Source organism: Salmo trutta, chromosome 28, assembly GCF_901001165.1.
Source record: "Salmo trutta chromosome 28, fSalTru1.1, whole genome shotgun sequence".
NCBI classification, from domain to species: Eukaryota; Metazoa; Chordata; class Actinopteri; order Salmoniformes; family Salmonidae; genus Salmo; species Salmo trutta.
In genome coordinates, this window is record NC_042984.1 from 17,002,156 (window position 1) to 17,023,693 (window position 21,538).

At 45.6% G+C, this 21,538-nt stretch overlaps 1 protein-coding gene across 3 annotated transcripts in view; it reads left to right on the top strand.

Annotated features, from left to right (window-relative positions):
- The window catches only part of magi3a (membrane associated guanylate kinase, WW and PDZ domain containing 3a), a 255,189-nt gene that overhangs the window by 203,643 nt on the left and 30,008 nt on the right, over positions 1-21,538 (top strand). For all 3 annotated transcript variants that reach the window (XM_029718885.1, XM_029718887.1, XM_029718886.1), the window contains exons 5-8: positions 4,416-4,593; positions 8,259-8,338; positions 9,783-9,840; positions 11,587-11,693. In XM_029718885.1, coding sequence (XP_029574745.1) covers positions 4,416-4,593; positions 8,259-8,338; positions 9,783-9,840; positions 11,587-11,693 — 423 coding nt within the window. The remainder of the gene's footprint in view (positions 1-4,415; positions 4,594-8,258; positions 8,339-9,782; positions 9,841-11,586; positions 11,694-21,538) is intronic.

Sequence of the window (21,538 nt, forward strand, 5' to 3'; positions counted from 1 at the left end):
CCACCATCACCCTCATTCCCTCCACCCACCATCACCCACATTTCCTCCACCCACCATCACCCTCATTCCCTCCATCCACCATCACCCTCATTCCCTCCACCCACCATCACCCTCATTCCCTCCACCCACCATCACCCACATTTCCTCCACCCACCATCACCCTTATTCCCTCCACCCACCTTCACCCTCATTCCCTCCACCCACCATCACCCTCATTCCCTCCATCCACCATCACCCTCATTCCCTCCACCCATCACCCTTATTCCCTCCACCTTCCATCACCCTTATTCCCTCCACCTACCATCACCCTCATTCCCTCCACCCACCATCACCCTCATTCCCTCCACCCTCCATCACCCTCATTTCCTCCACCCACCATCACCCTCATTCCCTCCACCCACTATCACCCTCATTCCCTCATTCCATCCACCCTCCATCACCCTCATTCCCTCCACCCTCATTCCCTCCACCCACCATCACCCTCATTTCCTCCACCCACCATCACCCTCATTCCCTCATTCCCTCCATCACCCTCATTCCCTCCACCCTCATTCCCTCCACCCACCATCACCCTCATTCCCTCCACCCACCATCACCCTCATTTCCTCCACCTACCATCACCCTCATTCCTTCCACCCTCCATCACACTCATTTTCTCTTTCCCACAAATAGGACATCCCAGGATTATCCATCTGTCCCTCACAGAATGTCACTTCTAAATCAAAACTCTACAAACTCAAGTCATTCTCCATCTAGCTGGATCAATAATGTAGAAATCCCTGGTTAAAGGGATACAGTTTGTTCTTGTTTTATTTCCCTTGGAGATATTATCCTCACATGAACTGTAAACAAAACAAAAACCACAAGTGCCACAGCTCGTAGAGAAAAGGCAGCATCCAACTGGGCATATAGGAAAGGAGTTTTATCCAGATAATGGATTCCAAACACGGCCAAAACATTTTCTGAAGAAAAGGTACCCCGTGGTGTATACAGCGACCATTGGTGAGACCATTGTGGTACCATGGAGGAGACTATGCACATCAGATGGGGGACATACTGTAGACGATATGATAGACAGAGAGTGATTGGGTACATTGGGATCCATCCCTCCATCTCTCCATCCCGCCATCCCTGGAGCAGCATCTGGTCTTGTCCCATTTGCCCTCCAGGCTTCCCCTGTAGAGTGCCTCTCCTCTGGGCTTGGGGTGCTTCCAGCTGGCCCCTGCTCCTCTCTGTTCCCACAGCACAGCTGTCCCCTGTTTTGTCTGTGGTTCTCTCTGGCTCCGTCCAAAGGGCATTCCCCCGTTCCGAGTCCGCATGGTGCCAATGACAGAGGACAATGTAGCCCTCTCGTCCGTCAGATGGTCAGTCTGTCTAGTCCCATGGACCCATGCCCATGACTGTACCCTGTACCCATTCCAGGGTCCTGCCTGCAGCTGGGAATCTGGGTTGTACTTTCTCTGCCTGATTTAATGTCTCAGTTGTGATCAGGCAGATGTGCATATCAGAGGGGCCTTGGGCAGGCCCTGAGGGCTGGGCTGCTAAACACAGTTCTAAGAACAGTAAGAGAGTCATAAAGTGTCTCAGTGGAGGTATGCTGAGGAGGTCTTCTTCATTATGACCTAAAAGACAAACGGATCCTATATCAGCATCTCTTACTCTGAGACTCCTCAATAATAACAATTTAATATATGCTATTTAGCTGACACTGATCCAATGCGACTTACAGTCATGCATACATACATCTTTCATATGGGTGACACCAGATGGAATCAAACCCATGGCCCGGGCTTTCCAAGCGCCATGCTCTACCAATATAGGAAAAGAGACTGAAGCACAGGTCTAGGAACAGTTAGACAGGCCATGGACTGTACAAACAGAGAGCCACATTAGCAAGGCGTGCAGACCTGAGCTGTTCCCCTGCACACCATCTCTATCACTATAGCCTTGGGTACACACAACAATGGGTGCATGGGTTGGATGAAGAGAACACTTGATTCACGTTTTTCCTCCAAATTATTTATTTTGTTCTTGACGAGACACCCTCAGTTCTACCTTTACCTATGTAGTGCATCATACCCACATCACCTATAGCTGTCCCTGGTGAGTCTCCTGACTGAATGGATGCTTTTCTCAATGGGTTTGCAAAGTAGCAGGGAGGATGACATAAATTCAGGCATATTGTACATGCATCAAACATACTTTTGGTCATGTAGTGTATAATAGTATGTGGACCCCTGCTCGTCAAACATCTTATTCCAAAATCATGGGCATTAACATGGAGTTGGTCCCCCCTTTGCTGTTATATCAGCCTCCACTCTTCTGGGAAGACTTTCCACTAGATGTTTGAACATTGCTCTTTGAAACACAGAGTAAGTGAATGGATGATTTCCGCATGTGTGGTTCCCGCCGTGAAGCATGGAGGAGGAGGTGTGATTGTGTGGGGGTGCTTTGCTGGTGACACTGTCAGTGATTTATTTAGAATTCCGGGCACACTTACAGTGAGGGGAAAAAAGTATTTGATCCCCTGATGATTTTGTACGTTTTCCCACTGACAAAGAAATGATCAGTCTATAATTTTAATGGTAAGTTTATTTGAACAGTGAGAGACAGAATAACAACAAAAGAATCCAGAAAAACGCATGTCAAAAATGTTATAAATTGATTTGCATTTTAATGGGGAAATAAGTATTTGACCCCCTCTCAATCAGAAAGATTTCTGGCTCCCAGGTGTCTTTTATACAGGTAACGAGCTGAGATTAGGAGCACACTCTTAAAGGAAGTGCTCCTAATCTCAGTTTGTTACCTGTATAAAAGACACCTGTCCACAGGAGCAATCAATCAATCTGGATGTTTTTGCTGTTATTCTGTCTCTCACTGTTCAAATAAACCTACCATTAAAATTAGACTGATCATTTCTTTGTCAGTAGGCAAACGTACAAAATCAGCAGGTGTTCAAATACTTTTTTCCCTCACTGTAACCAGCATGGCTACCACAGGATTCTGCAGCGATACGCCATCCCATCTGGTTTGCGCTTGGTGGGACTATCATTTGTTTTTCAACAGGACAATGACCCAAAACACACCTCCAGGCTGTGTAAGGGCTATTTGACCAAGAAGGAGAGTGATGGAGTGCTGCATCAGATGACCTGGCCTCCACAATCCCCCGACCTCAACCCAATTGAGATGGTTTGGCATGAGTTGGACCGCAGAGTGAAGGAAAAGCAGCCAACAAGTGTTCAGCATATGTGGGAACACCTTTAAGACTGTTTGAAAATTATTCCTCGTGAAGCTGGTTGAGAGAATGCCAAGAGATGGCAAAGCTGTCATCAAGGCAAAGGGTGGCTACTTTGAAGAATCTGAAATATATTTTGATTTGTTTAACACTTTTTTGGTTACTATATGATTGTGTTATTTCATAGGATTTATGTCTTCATTATTATTCTACAATGTAGAAAATAGTCAAAATAAAGAAAACCATTGAATGAGTACTGTATGTAAAGAAAATCACTCGACTTTCATGTCAAGCACTTTACTCTCCTTCTGACAGTTCTTCCTCTTTTATGGATAGTTTTCTTTCTCCTTTCAGATCAAAAGTCAACTCTGAATACAGTAATGAGCTAGGTCAGAGGCATGCAAATTCAAACCTGCAGATAAGAGCACACGCACACACACACGCACACAAAACACACACACACTTACTGGGCAAGGTTTAGTGACGCTAATAGGGTCTGGGTTCTTAGCTCGGGGCTGGGTAAGGCTGAAGTGTGGTGTTGGTCAGCCTGCCCTTGTTGCCGTTGAGCCTCTCGCTCTACAGAACATCACTGCTGACATGCAAATCCTGTGGCACACTTGCTGCACTTCCGTCTCTCTCTCTCTCTCTCTCTCTCTCTCTGTCCCCTCCCTTTCTCTACTCCCCTCTCTCTCCCTCCTGTTCTTTGCTGTGTGTAACAGTCTAAAGCCTACAGTCAGTCTGTCCAGGGAAGCCGCAGAGAGAGATACATGGAGCTCACAGGGCTCACCACCCAGCCTCCACACGCTCACCACCCAGTCTCCACACGCTCACCACCCAGCCTCCACACGCTCACCAGCCAGCCTCCACACGCTCACCACCCAGCCTCCACACGCTCACCACCCAGCCTCCACACGCTCACCGCCCAGCCTCCACACGCCCACCACCCAGCCTCCACACGCTCACCACCCAGCCTCCACACGCTCACCACCCAGCCTCCACACGCTCACCACCCAGCCTCCACACGCTCACCACCCAGCCTCCACACTCTCACCACCCAGCCTCCACACGCTCACCATGCAGGCTCCACATGCTCACCATGCAGTTTCCACACGCTCACCACCCTTCTCCTTCCCCCTGTCCCTCCCCCTGTCTTTCTCTCCCTCCGGTGATATGGCCACAGAGCACAAGGACAAGGCTGGACAGGAGTGGAGGAAGGCTGTGCCCAGCTATAACCAGTCCAGTAGTGGGGCCGTGGACTTCCGGACCTGGAGCACCTTACCACGTGACGAGAGCCAGGAACCGCTGCCCAAGACCTGGGAGATGGCCTACACAGAGACGGGCATGGTTTACTTCATAGAGTAAGTGTTGGTCTTATGGTTCTCTACTCCAGTACAGTGCCAGCGTGGTGTTGGTGATGCTAGAAGTGGCGAGAGGTAGTTTTGAAAGAGAGCATGGTGATTTGTTTGTTCAGAGAATAGTTTGTTCCACTCTTAAAGTCTGTGTTACACTGTTACAGTGAGGGAAAAAAGTATTTGATCCCCTGCTGATTTTGTACGTTTGCCCACTGACAAAGAAATGATCAGTCTATAATTTTAATGGTACGTTTATTCGAACAGTGAGAGACAGAATAACAACAAAAAAATCCAGAACAACGCATGTCAAAAATGTTATAAATTGATTTGCATTTTAATGAGGGAAATAAGTATTTGACCCCCTCTCAATCAGAAAGATTTCTGGCTCCCAGGTGTCTTTTATACAGGTAACGAGCTGAGATTAGGAGCACACTCTTAAAGGGAGTGCTCCTAATCTCAGTTTGTTACCTGTATAAAAGACACCTGTCCACAGGAGCAATCAATCAATCAGATTCCAAACTCTCCACCATGGCCAAGACCAAAGAGCTCTCCACGGATGTCAGGGACAAGATTGTAGACCTACACAAGGCTGGAATGGGCTACAAGACCATCGCCAAGCAGCTTGGTGAGAAGGTGACAACAGTTGGTGCGATTATTCGCAAATGGCTGAAACACAAAAGAACTGTCAATCTCCCTCGGCCTGGGGCTCCATGCAAGATCTCACCTCATTGAGTTGCAATGATCATGAGAACGGTGAGGAATCAGCCCAGAACTACACGGGAGGATCTTGTCAATGATCTCAAGGCAGCTGGGACCATAGTCACCAAGAAAACAATTGGTAACACACTACGCCGTGAAGGACTGAAATCCTGCAGCGCCCACAAGGTCCCCCTGCTCAAGAAAGTACATATACATGCCCGTCTGAAGTTTGCCAATGAACATCTGAATGATTCAGAGGACAACTGGGTGAAAATGCTGTGGTAAGATGAGACCAAAATGGAGCTCTTTCGCATCAACTCAACTCGCTGTGTTTGGAGGAGGAGGAATGCTGCCTATGACCTCAAGAACACCATCCCCACCGTCAAACATGGAGGTGGAAACATTATGCTTTGAGGTGTTTTTCTGCTAAGGGGACAGGACAACTTCACCACATCAAAGGGACGATGGACGGGGCCATGTACCGTCAAATCTTGGGTGAGAACCTCCTTCCCTCAGCCAGGGCATTGAAAATGAATCGTGGATGGGTATTCCAGCATGACAATGACCCAAAACACACGGCCAAGGCAACAAAGGAGTGGCTCAAGAAGAAGCACATTAAGGTCTGTAGTGGCCTAGCCAGTCTCCAGACTTTAATCCCATAGAAAATCTGTGGAGGGAGCTGAAGGTTCGAGTTGCCAAACGTCAGCCTCGAAACCTTAATGACTTGGAGAAGATCTGCAAAGAGGAGTGGGACAAAATCCCTCCTGAGATGTGTGCAAACCTGGTGGCCAACTACAAGAAATGTCTGACCTCTGTGATTGCGACAAGGGTTTTGCCACCAAGTACTAAGTCATGTTTTGCAGAGGGGTCAAATACTTATTTTCCTCATTAAAATGAAAATCATTTTATAACATTTTTGACATGCATATTTCTGGATTTTTTTGTTATTCTGTCTCTCACTGTTCAAATAAACCTACCATTAAAATTATAGACTGATCATTTCTTCATCAGTGGGCAAACTGTACATACAGTATCCTACTTGTTTCTCTGCGGCTCAGAAGTACAGTAGCAGTACAGTACTTGGAGAAGTTAACAATAGTATTATTGTTATTATAATTATGAAATAGGATTTGTGAAATGATTCATTATTTTAACCCATCTGGCATCTAGAATACAGGTGTATTGTTTTCCTGTGTTTGATGTGATGGTACTTGGCTTGGGCTTAAAGCGCTGGGCCTCTCCCTCTCCCTCCATTGCTTACCAGTCAGTCTGTTTGTGTGGCTCACACAGCCTACAGAAGTCAGGGCCAGGTGCTGTAGCCTGCCTAAAATCAATAGTCCATTCTAGCTTCACAGAAACAATTCGGCAAATGAAATGCTCCCAGAGGCCTGCTCTCACTGCTCTCTGTGTTCGGCTCTACTTTTCCCTCCTTTCCCCTCTCCTTTCCTCCTATCCCTCCTTCCATTTCTCTGCCTCTATTCGGGTTCTGACTACCTCTCCCTACCTCCATCTGTCCCTACCTCCGTCTGTCCCTACCTCCATTTGTCCCTACCACCATCTCTCCCTACCTCCCTCCATCCCTCCCTCCCTTCCTCCATCCCTCCCTACTTCCATCCATTCATCCCTCCCTCCCTCCCTACCTCCCTCCCTCCGTGTCTCCCTACCTCCATCTCTCCCTCCATCTCTCCCTACCTCCCTCCCTCCATCTATCCCTACCTCCCTCCCTCCGTCTCTCCCTCCCTCCATCTCTCCCTACCTCCCTCCCTCCATCTATCCCTACCTACCTCCCTCCCTCCCCCCATCTCTCCCTCCCTCCATCTCTCCCTACCTCCCTCCATCCCTCCCTCCCTTCCTCCATCCCTCCCTACTTCCATCCATTCATCCCTCCCTCCCTCCCTACCTCCCTCCCTCCGTGTCTCCCTACCTCCATCTCTCCCTCCATCTCTCCCTACCTCCCTCCCTCCATCTATCCCTACCTCCCTCCCTCCGTCTCTCCCTCCCTCCATCTCTCGCTACCTCCCTCCCTCCATCTATCCCTACCTCCCTCCCTCCCCCCGTCTCTCCCTCCCTCCATCTCTCCCTACCTCCATCCCTCCATCTATCCCTACCTCCCTCCCTCTGTCTCTCCCTCCCTCCATCTCTCGCTACCTCCCTCCCTCCATCTATCCCTACCTCCCTCCCTCCCCCCGTCTCTCCCTCCCTCCATCTATCCCTCCCTCCCTCCCTCCCCCCATCTCTCCCTCCCTCCATCTCTCCCTCCCTCCATCTCTCCCTCCCTCCATCCCTCCCTACCTCCCTCCCTCCATCTATCCCTACCTACCTCCCTCCCTCCCTCCATCTCTCCCTCCCTCCATCTCTCGCTACCTCCCTCCCTCCATCTATCCCTACCTCCCTCCCTCCCCCCGTCTCTCCCTCCCTCCATCTATCCCTACCTCCCTCCCTCCCCCCGTCTCTCCCTCCCTCCATCTCTCCCTACCTCCCTCCCTCCCCCCGTCTCTCCCTCCCTCCATCTCTCCCTACCTCCCTCCCTCCCTCCATCTCTCCCTCCCCCCGTCTCTCCCTCCCTCCATCTCTCACTCCCTCCATCTCTCGCTACCTCCCTCCCTCCATCTATCCCTACCTCCCTCCCTCCCCCCGTCTCTCCCTCCCTCCATCTATCCCTACCTCCCTCCCTCCCCCCGTCTCTCCATCCCTCCATCTCTCCCTACCTCCATCCCTCCCTCAAAGGCACCTGCTCCTTTTGTTCTTTCCCTGAAAGAGCCACTGGATTCCAAAATAATTACATAAGTTTGTGTTTTTGAAGGGCCCTTTATTTTGATTTGTTTGGGGGTTGGCCGAATGGTTAGGGAGCGCGAGGGAACAGTGGTTTCCAAACACTGGCTGGTGAATAGCTAGCTATACTTCACCTAGTTGTTGTGGTGTTGTGATGCTTTTTGTTCAGCTTGTAAAGTTGTGCCTTTCTGTCTCCACAGTCACAACACCAAGACCACTACCTGGCTGGACCCCAGGCTAGCCAAGAAGGCCAAGCCCCCGGAGAGGTGTGAGGATGGAGGTGAGAATCACACACACACACACATTCTCATATACAGACGGTGTAGTAGCACTAAACTTTCTTACACAAGCAATATTTTCTTGTAGCAATATTTCTTGTAGCAATATTGTAGCAATATTTCACTCACATGCACTCATTTTCTACTCTCTCTCACTCACACACACATTACTGTCCACAGTCTGAATACACCACATTAAACATACTGTAATTATGAGTGGAGACCCTCTATGCCACTGAAGTTTGTGACCTATGGTGTAGACAAACACACATACGCACAGACAGTAAACCACTAAGCAGGACCCAGCCTGCCCCTGTCCCTAATGGCTTGAGGGAGACCTGCGGAGAGCTCATCAGCGATGTATCTCTGAAAAGGCAATTCCACAGTCCCCTCTTGCGTGAAGCACTCTTTTCCCCTGCATGTGTTCGTCACAGGACAGCACACACTCCAGATTCCACTCACACACCGCTGGGAAAAGACAAGCCATATTTTTTTTCAGCATGGGCATAACAACTACACATTTCCTTGCTTCCAACTCCACATTCTCTCACTCTCTCACTCTATCCTCTCTCTCTCTCTCTCTCTCTCTCTCTCTCTCTCTCAATTCAAGGGCTTTATTGGCATGGGAAACATATGTTAACATTGCCAAAGCAAGTGAAGTAGATAATAAACAAAAGTGAAATAAACAATCAAAATGAACAGTGAACATGACACTCAGAGGTTCCTAAAGAATAAAGACATTTCAAATGTCATATTATGTCTATATACAGTGTTGTAACGATATGCAAATAGTTAAAGAAAATAAATAAACATAAATATGGGTTGTATTTACAATGGTGTTTGTTCTTCACTGGTTGCCCTTTTCTTGTGGCAACAGGTCACAAATCTTGCTGCTGTGATGTCACACTGTGGTATTTCACCCAGTAGATATGGGAGTTTATCAAAATTAGGTTTGTTTTTGAATTCTTTGTGGATCTGTGTAATCTGAAGAAAATATGTGTCTCTAATATGGTCATACATTTGGCAGGAGGTTCGGAAGTGCAGCTCTGTTTCCACCTCATTTTGTGGGCAGTGTGCACATAGCCTGCCTTCTCTTGAGAGCCAGGTCTGCCTACGGTGGCCTTTCTCAATAGCAAGGCTATGCTCACTAAGTCTGTACATAGTCAAAGCTTTCCATAAGTTTGGGTCAGTCACAGTGGCCAGTTATTCTGCCACTCTCTCTGTCTGTCTCTGTGTCTCGCTTTGTCTTTCACTCCCTCCCTCTCCCCCTCTCCCCTCTCTTTCTCTCTGTCTCTCTCTCTCTTTCTCTCTTTCTTCTCGCTCTCCCTCTCCCCCCTTCCATTTACAGCGGTGTGTCTCATTGCATGTGTAGATGATGTACCAGTTGTTCCAGAGCTTTAGCAGCACAATGATTTGCATCTGCTTCTGTCTGTCTCTTGCCTGCAGAACTTCCGTATGGCTGGGAAAAGATTGAGGACCCGCAGTATGGAATCTACTACGTGGAGTACGTACACCTCTCCTGATAGTTGTGGTGATACAGGAAGTAGTGGCATGGTTATTATTTGATAATAACAAGTGTTTGTTTCATTCGCTGGGATGAGCTGGGATTTCTGTACACCAAGTTGAAGTCATTAAGATATGCTGGAAAGGCAGACCTGCCCTTGTGAGGCTGTCAGTCAGTGTGCTTTTCAAATGGAGCCTGTAGTAGCAGTTGAGAAGATGGACTAAGGACAGCTGGCCTTCCTAAACAGCATTCCCGAGCTCTGCAGGGGTGCCACTGCCTGGTTCAGGGGGCACTGGGGGTCCAGAGAATGAGTGATGCTCACCGCCTCGCCTCACTGAGAAATGCACACTGGCACACAGTTCAGCCAGCATGGCCTCCCATGGGAGTAGCGAAGGGAGTATTCTGAGGAGGAGAGGAAACGAGGATCACCGGGACAACCAGGCCTTTTTTCCCTCCCTGTCTTTTGGTTTAGAATGAATACAGTAAACACAATGGATCATTATGTTCTAACTAAAGTAGAGAACGAGCCATGGCAATCAGAAGAACATAGAGGACTGAACACACTCAGTCACGGAGGAGCGCTTCTGTTCCTTGATTGGATAGTGAGGATAACTCTCAGCATGACTCATGCCCAACAAGAGCACAAACAGTACTTTTCTTCGAAACACACACACACACACACACTGGCACACACACAAATTGACACACGTATAGGACCGCAGGAAGATATTTTGGGTTGGGGTGCTGTCAACAGGGAGTGTATTTTTCTCCGTTCTGCTGAAGTTTTAATTTTTGATTTATCAGGGGCACACACACACACACACACACACACACACACATACGCTGGCAATTGGCACACACAGCACACACACTGTCACACATACACACACTCCGCATGCATGTGATTCAACGAGCAGAGCAGGAGTGGCATCCCTTCCAAAAAAAACAGAGTAACTACTGGCGCTGAGCTACAACTGTTAAAGCACAGGCGCATTATGCAGATCAGCTGCTTTCCTTGCTTTACATTCAACCTGGGGGCTCATCTCACAAATGGCTGGCCTGGGAATGTACAGCTCTACAGCTAGCAGGGAACAGGAGGCACACAGGCTGCTTTACTGATCCTAGATCAATCAGATGTGGCCGTTGTGGGCAGGATATATGTCTTGGGTATAGGGTTATTCCACTGATCTTAGGTCAGGGGTTATACGTGTCAACAGTACTGCAGTGTCATTTTCTTAGTGGTTTACAGATGACAAAGTGCTGTGTTGGTGTGTCTCTGATTTGAATAGGATCACTGTGATGTAATATAAGCTTGGTACCAGAGGTTTGCAATGACTGGATAGTGCTCTGGGATGTCACTAGACTGTACTGTGTAAGGGTACTGGGAAACAGACAAAACTGTTTAGAGTTTTGGTTACGAAACAAACCATTGAAGAAAACGGCTCCAGAGAGATGAGAAATTACTTGGCTTTTGTGTTGCTGCCAAATGAAGAGATCCAGATAACTGTGTGTCATAGCTGTAGGAGGAGAGGGAAAATATTGAAATAAGGCTGTGAAAACATATAAGCCTCACTATCTTTTGGTCGGTTTCACCTTCTCTAAGATTTATGAGGTGTGTATTAGTCCTCGCTTGAGCTTTTATTTCTTTGTGTTTTTTATACAGTATGTACAGTAGCACTCAGTGCATGTGTGTGCTGTATACTGATGTCTCCAGTGAGTGTTCTGTCTTCTGTCTCTGTGTTGCAGCCATATCAACCAGAAGACCCAGTTTGAGAACCCAGTCCTGGAAGCCAAGAGGAAACTGAGTCTGGACACCCCCTCCCCTGGCATGCAGGGGGTTAACACACCCTCAGGTAACATCGCTCTGCCAGCCCTGGGTCACCATAGATTCAAATGAAAACTGCTCATTGTCATGGTCACTAACTAGTATACCACTTATTATGAAGCAGTGTGTTTAATTAATTGGACATATTAAATCAATTGGGTGTTTAATTGGGCATGCATTCTGTATGCTAGTGTCTATTGGAACAGAGCCTAAAGCCAGAATGTCAGAATTGTTCCTAATCAGATCCCCTTAGCTTAGAGATGATGTCAGTGTAGACGCCAAATACACTACATGCCACTTGGACCACTTGTCGTTGTAGTGTCTACTGTCTAAAGATAATCATGAAAGTTGCAGTCAGTGAGGGTAGTACCAAGTGGCCATCGTAACAATGGTATTAAAATGGTACTAATGAATAGTAGCCACTTTACTTCAAATGTATTTTGACAAGTATGTTGTGAAGTAGAGAAGGCACTCGTTTTGCTCACAGCTCTCTTGCACAAAAAGCTTTTGTCTGTCCCCGTCACTCATCGCTTCAAACACTTCACACTGTCGAGGGTGAGATCCAAAGAGCAAGAGAGTCATGAGAGAGACAGAGAGAGCGAGAGAAAGAGAGAGTCATGAGACAGAGAAGAGAGAGTGCGAGATTCATGAGAGAGACAGAGAGAGCGAGAGAAAGAGAGAGTCATGAGACAGAGAAGAGAGAGTGCGAGAGTCATGAGAGAGACAGAGAGAGCGAGAGAAAGAGAGAGTCATGAGACAGAGAAGAGAGAGTGCGAGAGTCATGAGAGAGACAGAGAAGAGAGAGTGGTGGATGGTAGAAAGTTTTCTTAGTCATGGTAGTTTGGTGTCAATGGATTGACGGATCAATTAGAATGTAGTAGTTGTAAATGACATAATGATTGACCCACCCTCTCAGGACCACTTCCTCTAAGTAATGTCACCGAGACATTCTGTACTCTAACCACACTTGCTTGTGCTTCTTGTGCTTGTGCTTCTAGCTCCGATAGTGCAGTAATATCTAACAAGTAATATCTAACAAATTACACAACATATACCCAATACACACAAATCTAAGTAGGAATTAATTAATACTATATACATATGGATGAACAATGTCAGAGCGGAACGGACTAAGATACAGTAGAATAGTATAGAATGCAGTATATACATATGAGATGTTTAATGCAAGATAAGTAAACAGTATTAAGTGAATGAGATACCATAGAATATTATAGAAAACAGTATATACAGTTGAAGTTGGGAGTTTACATACACCTTAGCCAAAAAACATTTAAACTCAGTTTTTCACAATTCCTGACATTTAATCCTAGTAACAATTACCTGTCTTAGGTCAGTAAGGATCACCACTTTAATTTAAGAATGTGAAATGTCAGAATAATAGTAGAGAGAATGATTTATTTCATCACATTCCCAGTAGGTCAGAAGTTTACATACACTCAATTAGTATTTGGTAGCATTGCCTTTACATTGTTTATCTTGGGTCAAATGTTTCAGGTAGCCTTCCACAAGCTTCCCACAATAAATTGGGTGAATTTCGGCCCATTCCTCCTGACAGAGCTGGTGTAACTGAGTCAGGTTTGTAGGCCTCCTTGCTCGCACACGCTTTTTCAGTTCTGCCCACAAATGTTCTATAGGATTGAGGTCAGGGCTTTGTGATGGCCACTCCAATACCTTGACTTTGTTGTCCTTAAGCCATTTTGCCACAACTTTGGAAGTATGCTTGGGGTCATTGTCCATTTGGAAGACCCATTTGCGACCAAGCTTTAACTTCCTGACTGATGTCTTGAGATGTTGCTTCAATATATCCACATAATTTTCTTACCTCATGATGCCATCTATTTTGTGAGGTGCACCAGTCCCTCCTGCAGCAAAGCACCCCCACAACATGATGCTGCCACCACCATCCCAAACGTGAATCACGGGGTTCTTCGGCTTGCAAGCCTCCCCCTTTTTTCTCCAAACATAACAATGGTCATTATGGCCAAACAGTTCTATTTTTGTTTCATCAGACCAGAGGACATTTCTCCAAAAAGTACGATCTTTGTCCCCATGTGCAGTTGCAAACAATAGTCTGGCTTTTTTATGGCGATTTTGGAGCAGTGGCTTCTTCCTTGGTGAGCAGCCTTTCAGGTTATGTCAATATAGGACTCGTTTTACTGTGGATAAGATACTTTTGTACCTGTTTCATCCAGCATCTTCACAAGGTCCTTTGCAATTGTTCTGGGATTGATTTGCCCTTTTTGCACCAAAGTACATTCATCTCTAGGAGACAGAATGCATCTCCTTCCTGAGCGGTATGACGGCTGCATGGTCCCATGGTGTTTATACTTGCGTACTATTGTTTGTACAGATGAACGTGGTACCTTCAGGCATTTGGAAATTGCTCGGAGGCGTACCGGCGACCAGATGCGCTGCGCAGGCATCCTCCTACCAGGCTGGATGCCCGCTCTAGCACGGCACCTGCGTGGGGCTGGAATCACTCGCACCGGACTGTGCGTGCGTATGGGTGAGATAGTGCTCTTCTCAGCGAAACATAGCGCTCTCCACCCCATACGCTCCTCCATATAACCACGGGTAGCTGGCCTCCGGCTCTTCCTAGGCCTAGCCAAACTACCCGTGTGCCCCCCCAAAAAAAATTCTTGGGGGTGCCTCTCGTGCTTCAACGCCAGTCTTGTCCCTCGGAAACGTTCCGAGGGTGATTCTGTCACGGTTGTCGTCGGTGAAAGAGGACCAAAATGCAGCAGGTAAGTGTATGCTCATTTTGACTTTTATTTAATTATCAAAAGAACACTCCAAAAATAACAAAACACGAAAACGAACGAACACCAAAACAGTCTGGCAAAGCCTAGGGCTGAACACAGAACAATCACCCACAAATCACAAACACACCCTTATATATGGGACTCTCAATCAAAGGCAGATAGACAACACCTGCCTTCAACTGAGAGTCCCAACCCCAATTAACCAACATAGAAACACACTCACCAGACTAGACATAGAAATACATAAACAGACTATAAACCAAAACCCCGGAAATACTAAATCAAACACCCCCTTTGAACAAACACACCACCCTGAACCACATAAAACAAATACCCTCTGTCACGCCCTGACCAAACTACAAAACAATTAACCTTATATACTGGCCAGGACGTGACACATTGAGATTCATTGTCAGATCCGACAGCAGAACTCTTTGTTTCTTGGGTCGTAGAACGAGCATCTCTGTTTTATATAGTTTAAAAGAAAAAAATATGCCTGCATCCACTTTCTCATGTCTGAATCACAGGCTTCCAGGGTTGGACATTTTGGGGCTTCATCATGTTTCATCTACGTGTAGACCAATTAGGGTTTACAATCTCTCCAAAAGAATGTGGTGATCGATGGTGTCGAAAACAGCACTAAGGTCTAGGAGCACGAGGACAGATGCAGAGACTTGGTCTGACGCCATTAACACGTCATTTACCACCTTCACGAGTGCGGTCTCAGTACTATGATGGGGTCTTAAACCAGGCTGGAGCGTTTTGTATACATCATTTGTTTTCAGGAAGGCAGCGAGTTACTGAGCAAGAGCTTTTTATAAAATGTTTGAGCTGAATGGGAGACTCGATATAGGCCGATAGTTTTTTATATTTTCTGGGTCAAGGTTTGGCTGTTTCAAGAGAGGCTTTATTACTGCCACTTTTAGTGAGTTTGGTACACATCCGCTGCATAGGGAGGCGTTTACTATGTTCAACATAGGAGGGCCAAGCACAGGAAGCAGCTCTTTCAGTAGTTTAGTTGGAATATGGTCCAGAAGACAGCTGGAAGGTTTAGAGGCCATGACTGTTTTTGTGAATGTGTAGAGAGATACAGGATAAAAAAAACTTGAGCGTCTTCATTGAGCTGAGGTCCTGGCAGTTATGTGCAGACTCAGGACAACTGAGTTTTGGAGAAATACGCATATTCAAAGAGGAGTCCATGATTTTTCTAATGATCATGATATTTTTGCAGAAAAAGTTCATGAAACTCGTCACTGCTGAAGTGAAGGGCATCTTCACTTGGGGAATCGTGCTTTTTGAGGTGTCACTACAGACCCAGTTTCGATCCAAGGCTGTGTCACCACCGACTGTGACCGGGAGTCTCATAGGGCGGTGACAATTGGCCGAGCGTCGTCCTGGTTAGGAGAGGGTTTGGCCGGGGGGGCTTTACTTGGCTCATTGCGCTTTCCGGAGCCCATTGGGGAGTTGCAGAGATGAGACAAGATCAGAATTGGATTGCAATTGGATATCGCGAAATTGGGGAGACAAAGGGGGTAAAATACAAAAATCTCAGAAAAGTTATTGAGTAGACTCCATAGATTTCATGACTAGAACCTTAAAAGACATATTTGCTATCAAAAATGTTAACAACACTTCCGCTTTTGCGGATGCACAGGGGGATATGGTCACTAGTGTAACCAGGAGGAGAGGCCTTATTTAGCTCAGTAAATTCATCACACTTAAGCCATGTTTCAGTCAGGCCAATCACATCAAGTTAATTTGACTATGACTGCCTTGGGAGTGAGGGATCTAACATTAAGTAGTCCCATTTTGAGATGTGAGGTGTTATCACAATCTATTTCATTAATGACACACATGGAGGTCTTTATTCCAGTGAGATTGCTTAGGCAAACATCACCATATTTAGTTTTGCCCGACCTAGATCGAGTCACAGACACGGTCTCAATGGGAATAACTGAGCTGACTACACTGACTGTGCTAGGGGCAGACTAACAGCCTGCTGCCTGGCCTGTACCTTATCTCATTTTGGAGCTAGAGGAGTTAAATCCCTTTCTATGTTGCTAGATAAAATGAGATCACCCCTCCAACTAGGATGAAGTCTGTCACTCTTCAGTAGGCCAGGCTTGGTCCTGTCTGTGGGTAAGTCCCAGAAAGATGGACAATTATCCACAAATTCTATCTTTTGGGAGGGGCAGAAAACAGTTTTCAACCAGCGATTGAGTTGTTCAAACCTGCTGTAGAGCTCATCACTCCCCCTAACTCCCTCTAACTGGGATTTATCACCTAGCCATTGATGTTTCTCTGCTGAGCCAACTCGGTGATGCCCAGTTGCCCACAGAACAGAATTGAACATGGGTCAGACCAGGTAGTGACGATGGTCTGACCACAGAGGCTGACTCACAAAAAGGCCTAGACCCTATTTTTTATTTCACCTTTATTTAACCAGGTAGGCTAGTTGAGAACAAGTTCTCATTTACAACTGCGACCTGGCCAAGATAAAGCAAAGCAGTGTGACAGACAACAACACAGAGTTACACATGGAGTAAACAATAAACAAGCCAATAACACAATAAACAAGTCAATGACACAATGACACTATCAGCACTACCTCTCTCTGTACCAGGTCTTCCAGACACCCTTCAGGCTGCTATTTTGGTACCACGTTAGCATCCAGAGGCTATTGGAGTGGGAAGCACAGTGTATGTGTGATTTCTACACCACCAGAGACCCCCTCTGGAGAAGTCTTCAGCCTGGAGGCCCTTACTGTCACTGCCACAGGGACCTACTGCACTGTAGCAGGCTGCTAATGCTGTCCTGGAACAGACCTTAATAACCCCAATAACAGAAACTATGATGAAACCTTAAAATGCCCAGTGATTGTGGAAGGATGCGCGTTCCTCAGGCTTTGCTGCTTTGCTCTGTGTCATTCCTGAGGGGTAGGTCCTTGCAGGTGTCTTGTTTTGCACGCTTTGTACAAAATAATAAAATGCAGTACGACAGGATCTTTATAAAACATAGCTCTTTATTAGCTACAGTACCAGTCAAAAGTTTGGACACACCTACTCATTCAAAGGTTTTTCTTTATTTTCACTATTTTCTACATTGTAGAATAATAGTGAAGACATCACAGCTATGAAATAACACATATGGGATCATGTAGTAACCAAAAAAGTGTTAAACAATTCAAAATAGATTTTATATTTGAGATTCTTCAAAGTAGCCACCCTTTGCCTTGATGACAGCTTTGCACACTCTTGGCATTCTCTCAACCATGAGGAATGCTTTTCCAACAGTCTTGAAGGAGTTCCCTCATATGCTGAGGATTTGTTGGCTGCTTTTCCTTCACTCTGCCATCCAACTCATCCCAAACCATCTCAATTGGGTTGAGGTTGGGTGATTGTGGAGGCCAGGTCATCTGATGCAGCGCTCTATCACTCTCCTTCTTGGTAAAATAGCCCTTACACAGCCTGGAGGTGTGTTTTGGGTCGTTCTCCTGTTGAAAAATAAATTATACTAAGCACAAACCAGATAGGATGGCGTATCATTGCAGAATGCTGTGGTAGCCATGCTGGTTAAGTGTGCCTTGAATTCTAAATAAATTACAGGCCAGTGTCACCAGCAAAGCACCCCCACACCATCACACCTCCTCCTCCATGCTTCACGGTGGGAACCACACATGCGGAGATCCTCCGTTCACCTACTCTGCGTCTCACAAAGACACAGCAGTCACATATGGACTCATCAGACCAAAGGACAGATTTCCACCGGTTCGAATGTCCATTATATACCACCCCTACCTTGTCACAACACAGCTGAATGGCTCAAACGCATTAAGAAGGAAAGAAATTCTACAAATGTACTTTTAACAAGGCACACCTGTTAATTGAAATGCATTCCAGGTGACTACCTCATGAAGCTGGTTGACAGAATGCCAAGAGTGTGCAAAGCTGTCATGAATGCAAAGGGTGGCTACTTTGAAGAATCTCAAATATAAAATATATTTTTATTTGTTTAAAAATGTTTTGCTTACTACATGATTCCATATGTGTTATTTCATTGTTTTAATGTCTTCACTATTATTCTATAATGTAGAAAATAGTAAAATGTAAGAAAAACCCTTGAATGAGTAGGTGTGTCCAAACTTTCGACTGGTACTGTAGCTATAACTGGCATGTTCATGTGTCTCCGGCCATGATCAACTGCAATAACCTAACCTGGGTGGTCTTAACCAATCATAGTGCAGTACGATATGACGGTAGAATGCAACCAATTACAATTCAGTATGTTGACACATACTGTATGAATATTACAGGAGGTTGTTGGTAAACAAACAGGGTTTGATTGAACAGAGACCCTAGTGTTAGAACCAGATCAACTCAGACCCTTTAGACAGAAGAAACACTCTGCTCTATTCACAGCCTATTGGGACCGAAGGCTACATCCCAAATTGCACCCTATTCCCTTTATATTACACTAATTTTGACCAGGGCCTATAGGGCTCTTGTCAAAAGTAGTGCACTCTAAAGGGAATAGGGTGCCATTTGAGACGCGTCCCCAGTTAGTCCAGCTTCTGTCCAGCTAAAAGAGCTTATTTCACATGGTATTGTTTCCTGGACTGTTCTTTTAACAGATCCTCTAGTTTTTGCCTGGGTGATTCTCTGTTCTGACAGAGCTCTCTACTCTGCTCTCTACCCGTTCCCCGTGGTTGTTAATGAGTGGTCTGTCTCACAGCGAGCAGAGCAGAGTGGATCGGAGAGATCCCAGAGGGGTGTCCTGCCATGTAGAGTTTTAAATGCTGTTTTGACAAGGCAGACTGACCTCCCTCTCAGTGAAAGAGGCTGCGGTCTGTTGCCATAGTGCTGTAACTGTATGGGACTGTAATTATCCTGCACTGACAGGCCTCTCTATATGAGATTTTCAAGAATCACAGCGAGCAGCCTGCCTGCCTGCCTGCCTGAGAAATAGACCATCTCTTTGTGTTACCATGACTTAATCATGGCTATGTTAAAGGAAAATTCCACTCAAAAACTATCTTTTGGTATGTATTTCATTAGTCCATTGTTGATTTAGTCCCAAAATGTTTTGCATGTCAGCAATCAAGTTTTCAAGATATATAACTTTCAAAGTACAGAAATACATTTTTCATATGATGCAAAACTCAGCATCATACTCTCTCTCTCTTCCCACTGACCCCTGCCCTCACCCTTCTGTATCTTTCCCTTTTCATTATGGTGATGTGAGGACAGTCCCTTATCACAGTGGAGAGAATATATATGAATGGAGATGGGGAAGGCTCTGACAGTCGGTGTCCTTTGATGTTCTGATGGAAGGACTTAATCTTGTCAGGCACAGAACACACAGAGAACTGTCATGGAATATGTCACATGTCATGGTACATACGCATGTTGGCGCATAGACTACGCCCGCGCACACACACACACACACACACACACACACACACACACACACACACACACACACACACACACACACACACACAGAAAGACACATACACATGCATTAGAGGTCGACCGATTATGATTTTTAAGCGCCAATACCGATTATTGGAGGACCAAAAAAACGATACCAATTAATCGGACAATTTTTAAAATGTATTTACTGAATGAACACTTATTTTAACTTAATATAATACATCAATAAAATCAATTTAGCCTCAAATAAATAATAAAACATGTTCAATTTGGTTTAAATAATGCAAAAACAAAGTGTTGGAGAAGAAAGTAAAAGTGCAATATGTGCCATGTAAGAAAGCTAACGTTTAAGTTCCTTGCTCAGAACATGGGAACATATGAAAGCTGGTGGTTCCTTTTAACATGAGTCTTCAATATTCCCAGGTAAGAAGTTTTAGGTTGTAGTTATTATAGGAATTATAGGACTATTTCTCTCTCTACGATTTGTATTTCATATACCTTTGACTATTGGATGTTCTTATAGGCACTTTCGTATTGCCAGTGTAACAGTATAGCTTCCGTCCCTCTCCTCGCTCCTACCTGGGCTCGAACCAGGAACACATCGACAACAGCCACCCTCGAAGCAGCGTTACCCATGCAGAGCAAGGGGAAGAACTACTCCAAGTCTCAGAGCGAGTGACGTTTGAAACGCTATTAGCGCACACCCGCTAACTAGCTAGCCATTTCACATCGGTTACACCAGCCTAATCTTGAGAGTTGATAGGCTTGAAGTCATAAACAGCGCAATGCTTGAAGCATTGCGAAGAGCTGCTGGCAAAACACACGAAAGTGCTGTTTGAATGAATGCTTACGAGCCTGCTGCTGCCTACCACCGCTCAGTCAGACTGCTCTATCAAATCATAGACTTAATTATAATATAATAAACACAGAAATACGAGCCTTAGGTCATTAATATGGTCGAATCCGGAACCTATCATCTCGAAAACAAAATGTTTTTTCTTTCAGTGAAATACGGAACCGTTCCGTATTTTATCCCTATGTCTAAATATTCCTTTTACATTGCACAACCTTCAACATTATGTCATAATTACGTAAGATTCTGGCAAATTAGTTCGCAAAGAGCCAGGCGGCCCAAACTGTTGCATATACCCTGACTCTGTGTGCAATGAACGCAAGAGAAGTGACACAATTTCACCTGGTTAATATTGCCTGCTAACCTGGATTTCTTTTAGCTAAATATGTAGGTTTAAATATATATACTTGTGTATTGATTTTAAGAAAGACATTGATGTTTATGGTTAGGTACACATTGGCGCAATGACAGTCATTTTTCGCGAATGCGCACCGCATTGATTATATGCAACGCAGGACAGGCTAGATAAACTAGTAATATCATCAACCATGTGTCGTTAACTAGTGATTATGATTGATTGATTGTTTTTTATAAGATAAGTTTAATGCTAGCTAGCAACTTACCTTGGCTTCTTACTGCATTCGCGTAACAGGCAGGCTCCTCGTAGAGTGCAATGTAAAGCAGGTGGTTAGAGCATTGGACTAGTTAACCATAAGGTTGCAAGATTGAATCCCCCGAGCTGACAAGGTAAAAATCTGTTGTTCTGCCCCTGAACAAGGCAGTTAACCCACTGTTCCTAGGCCGT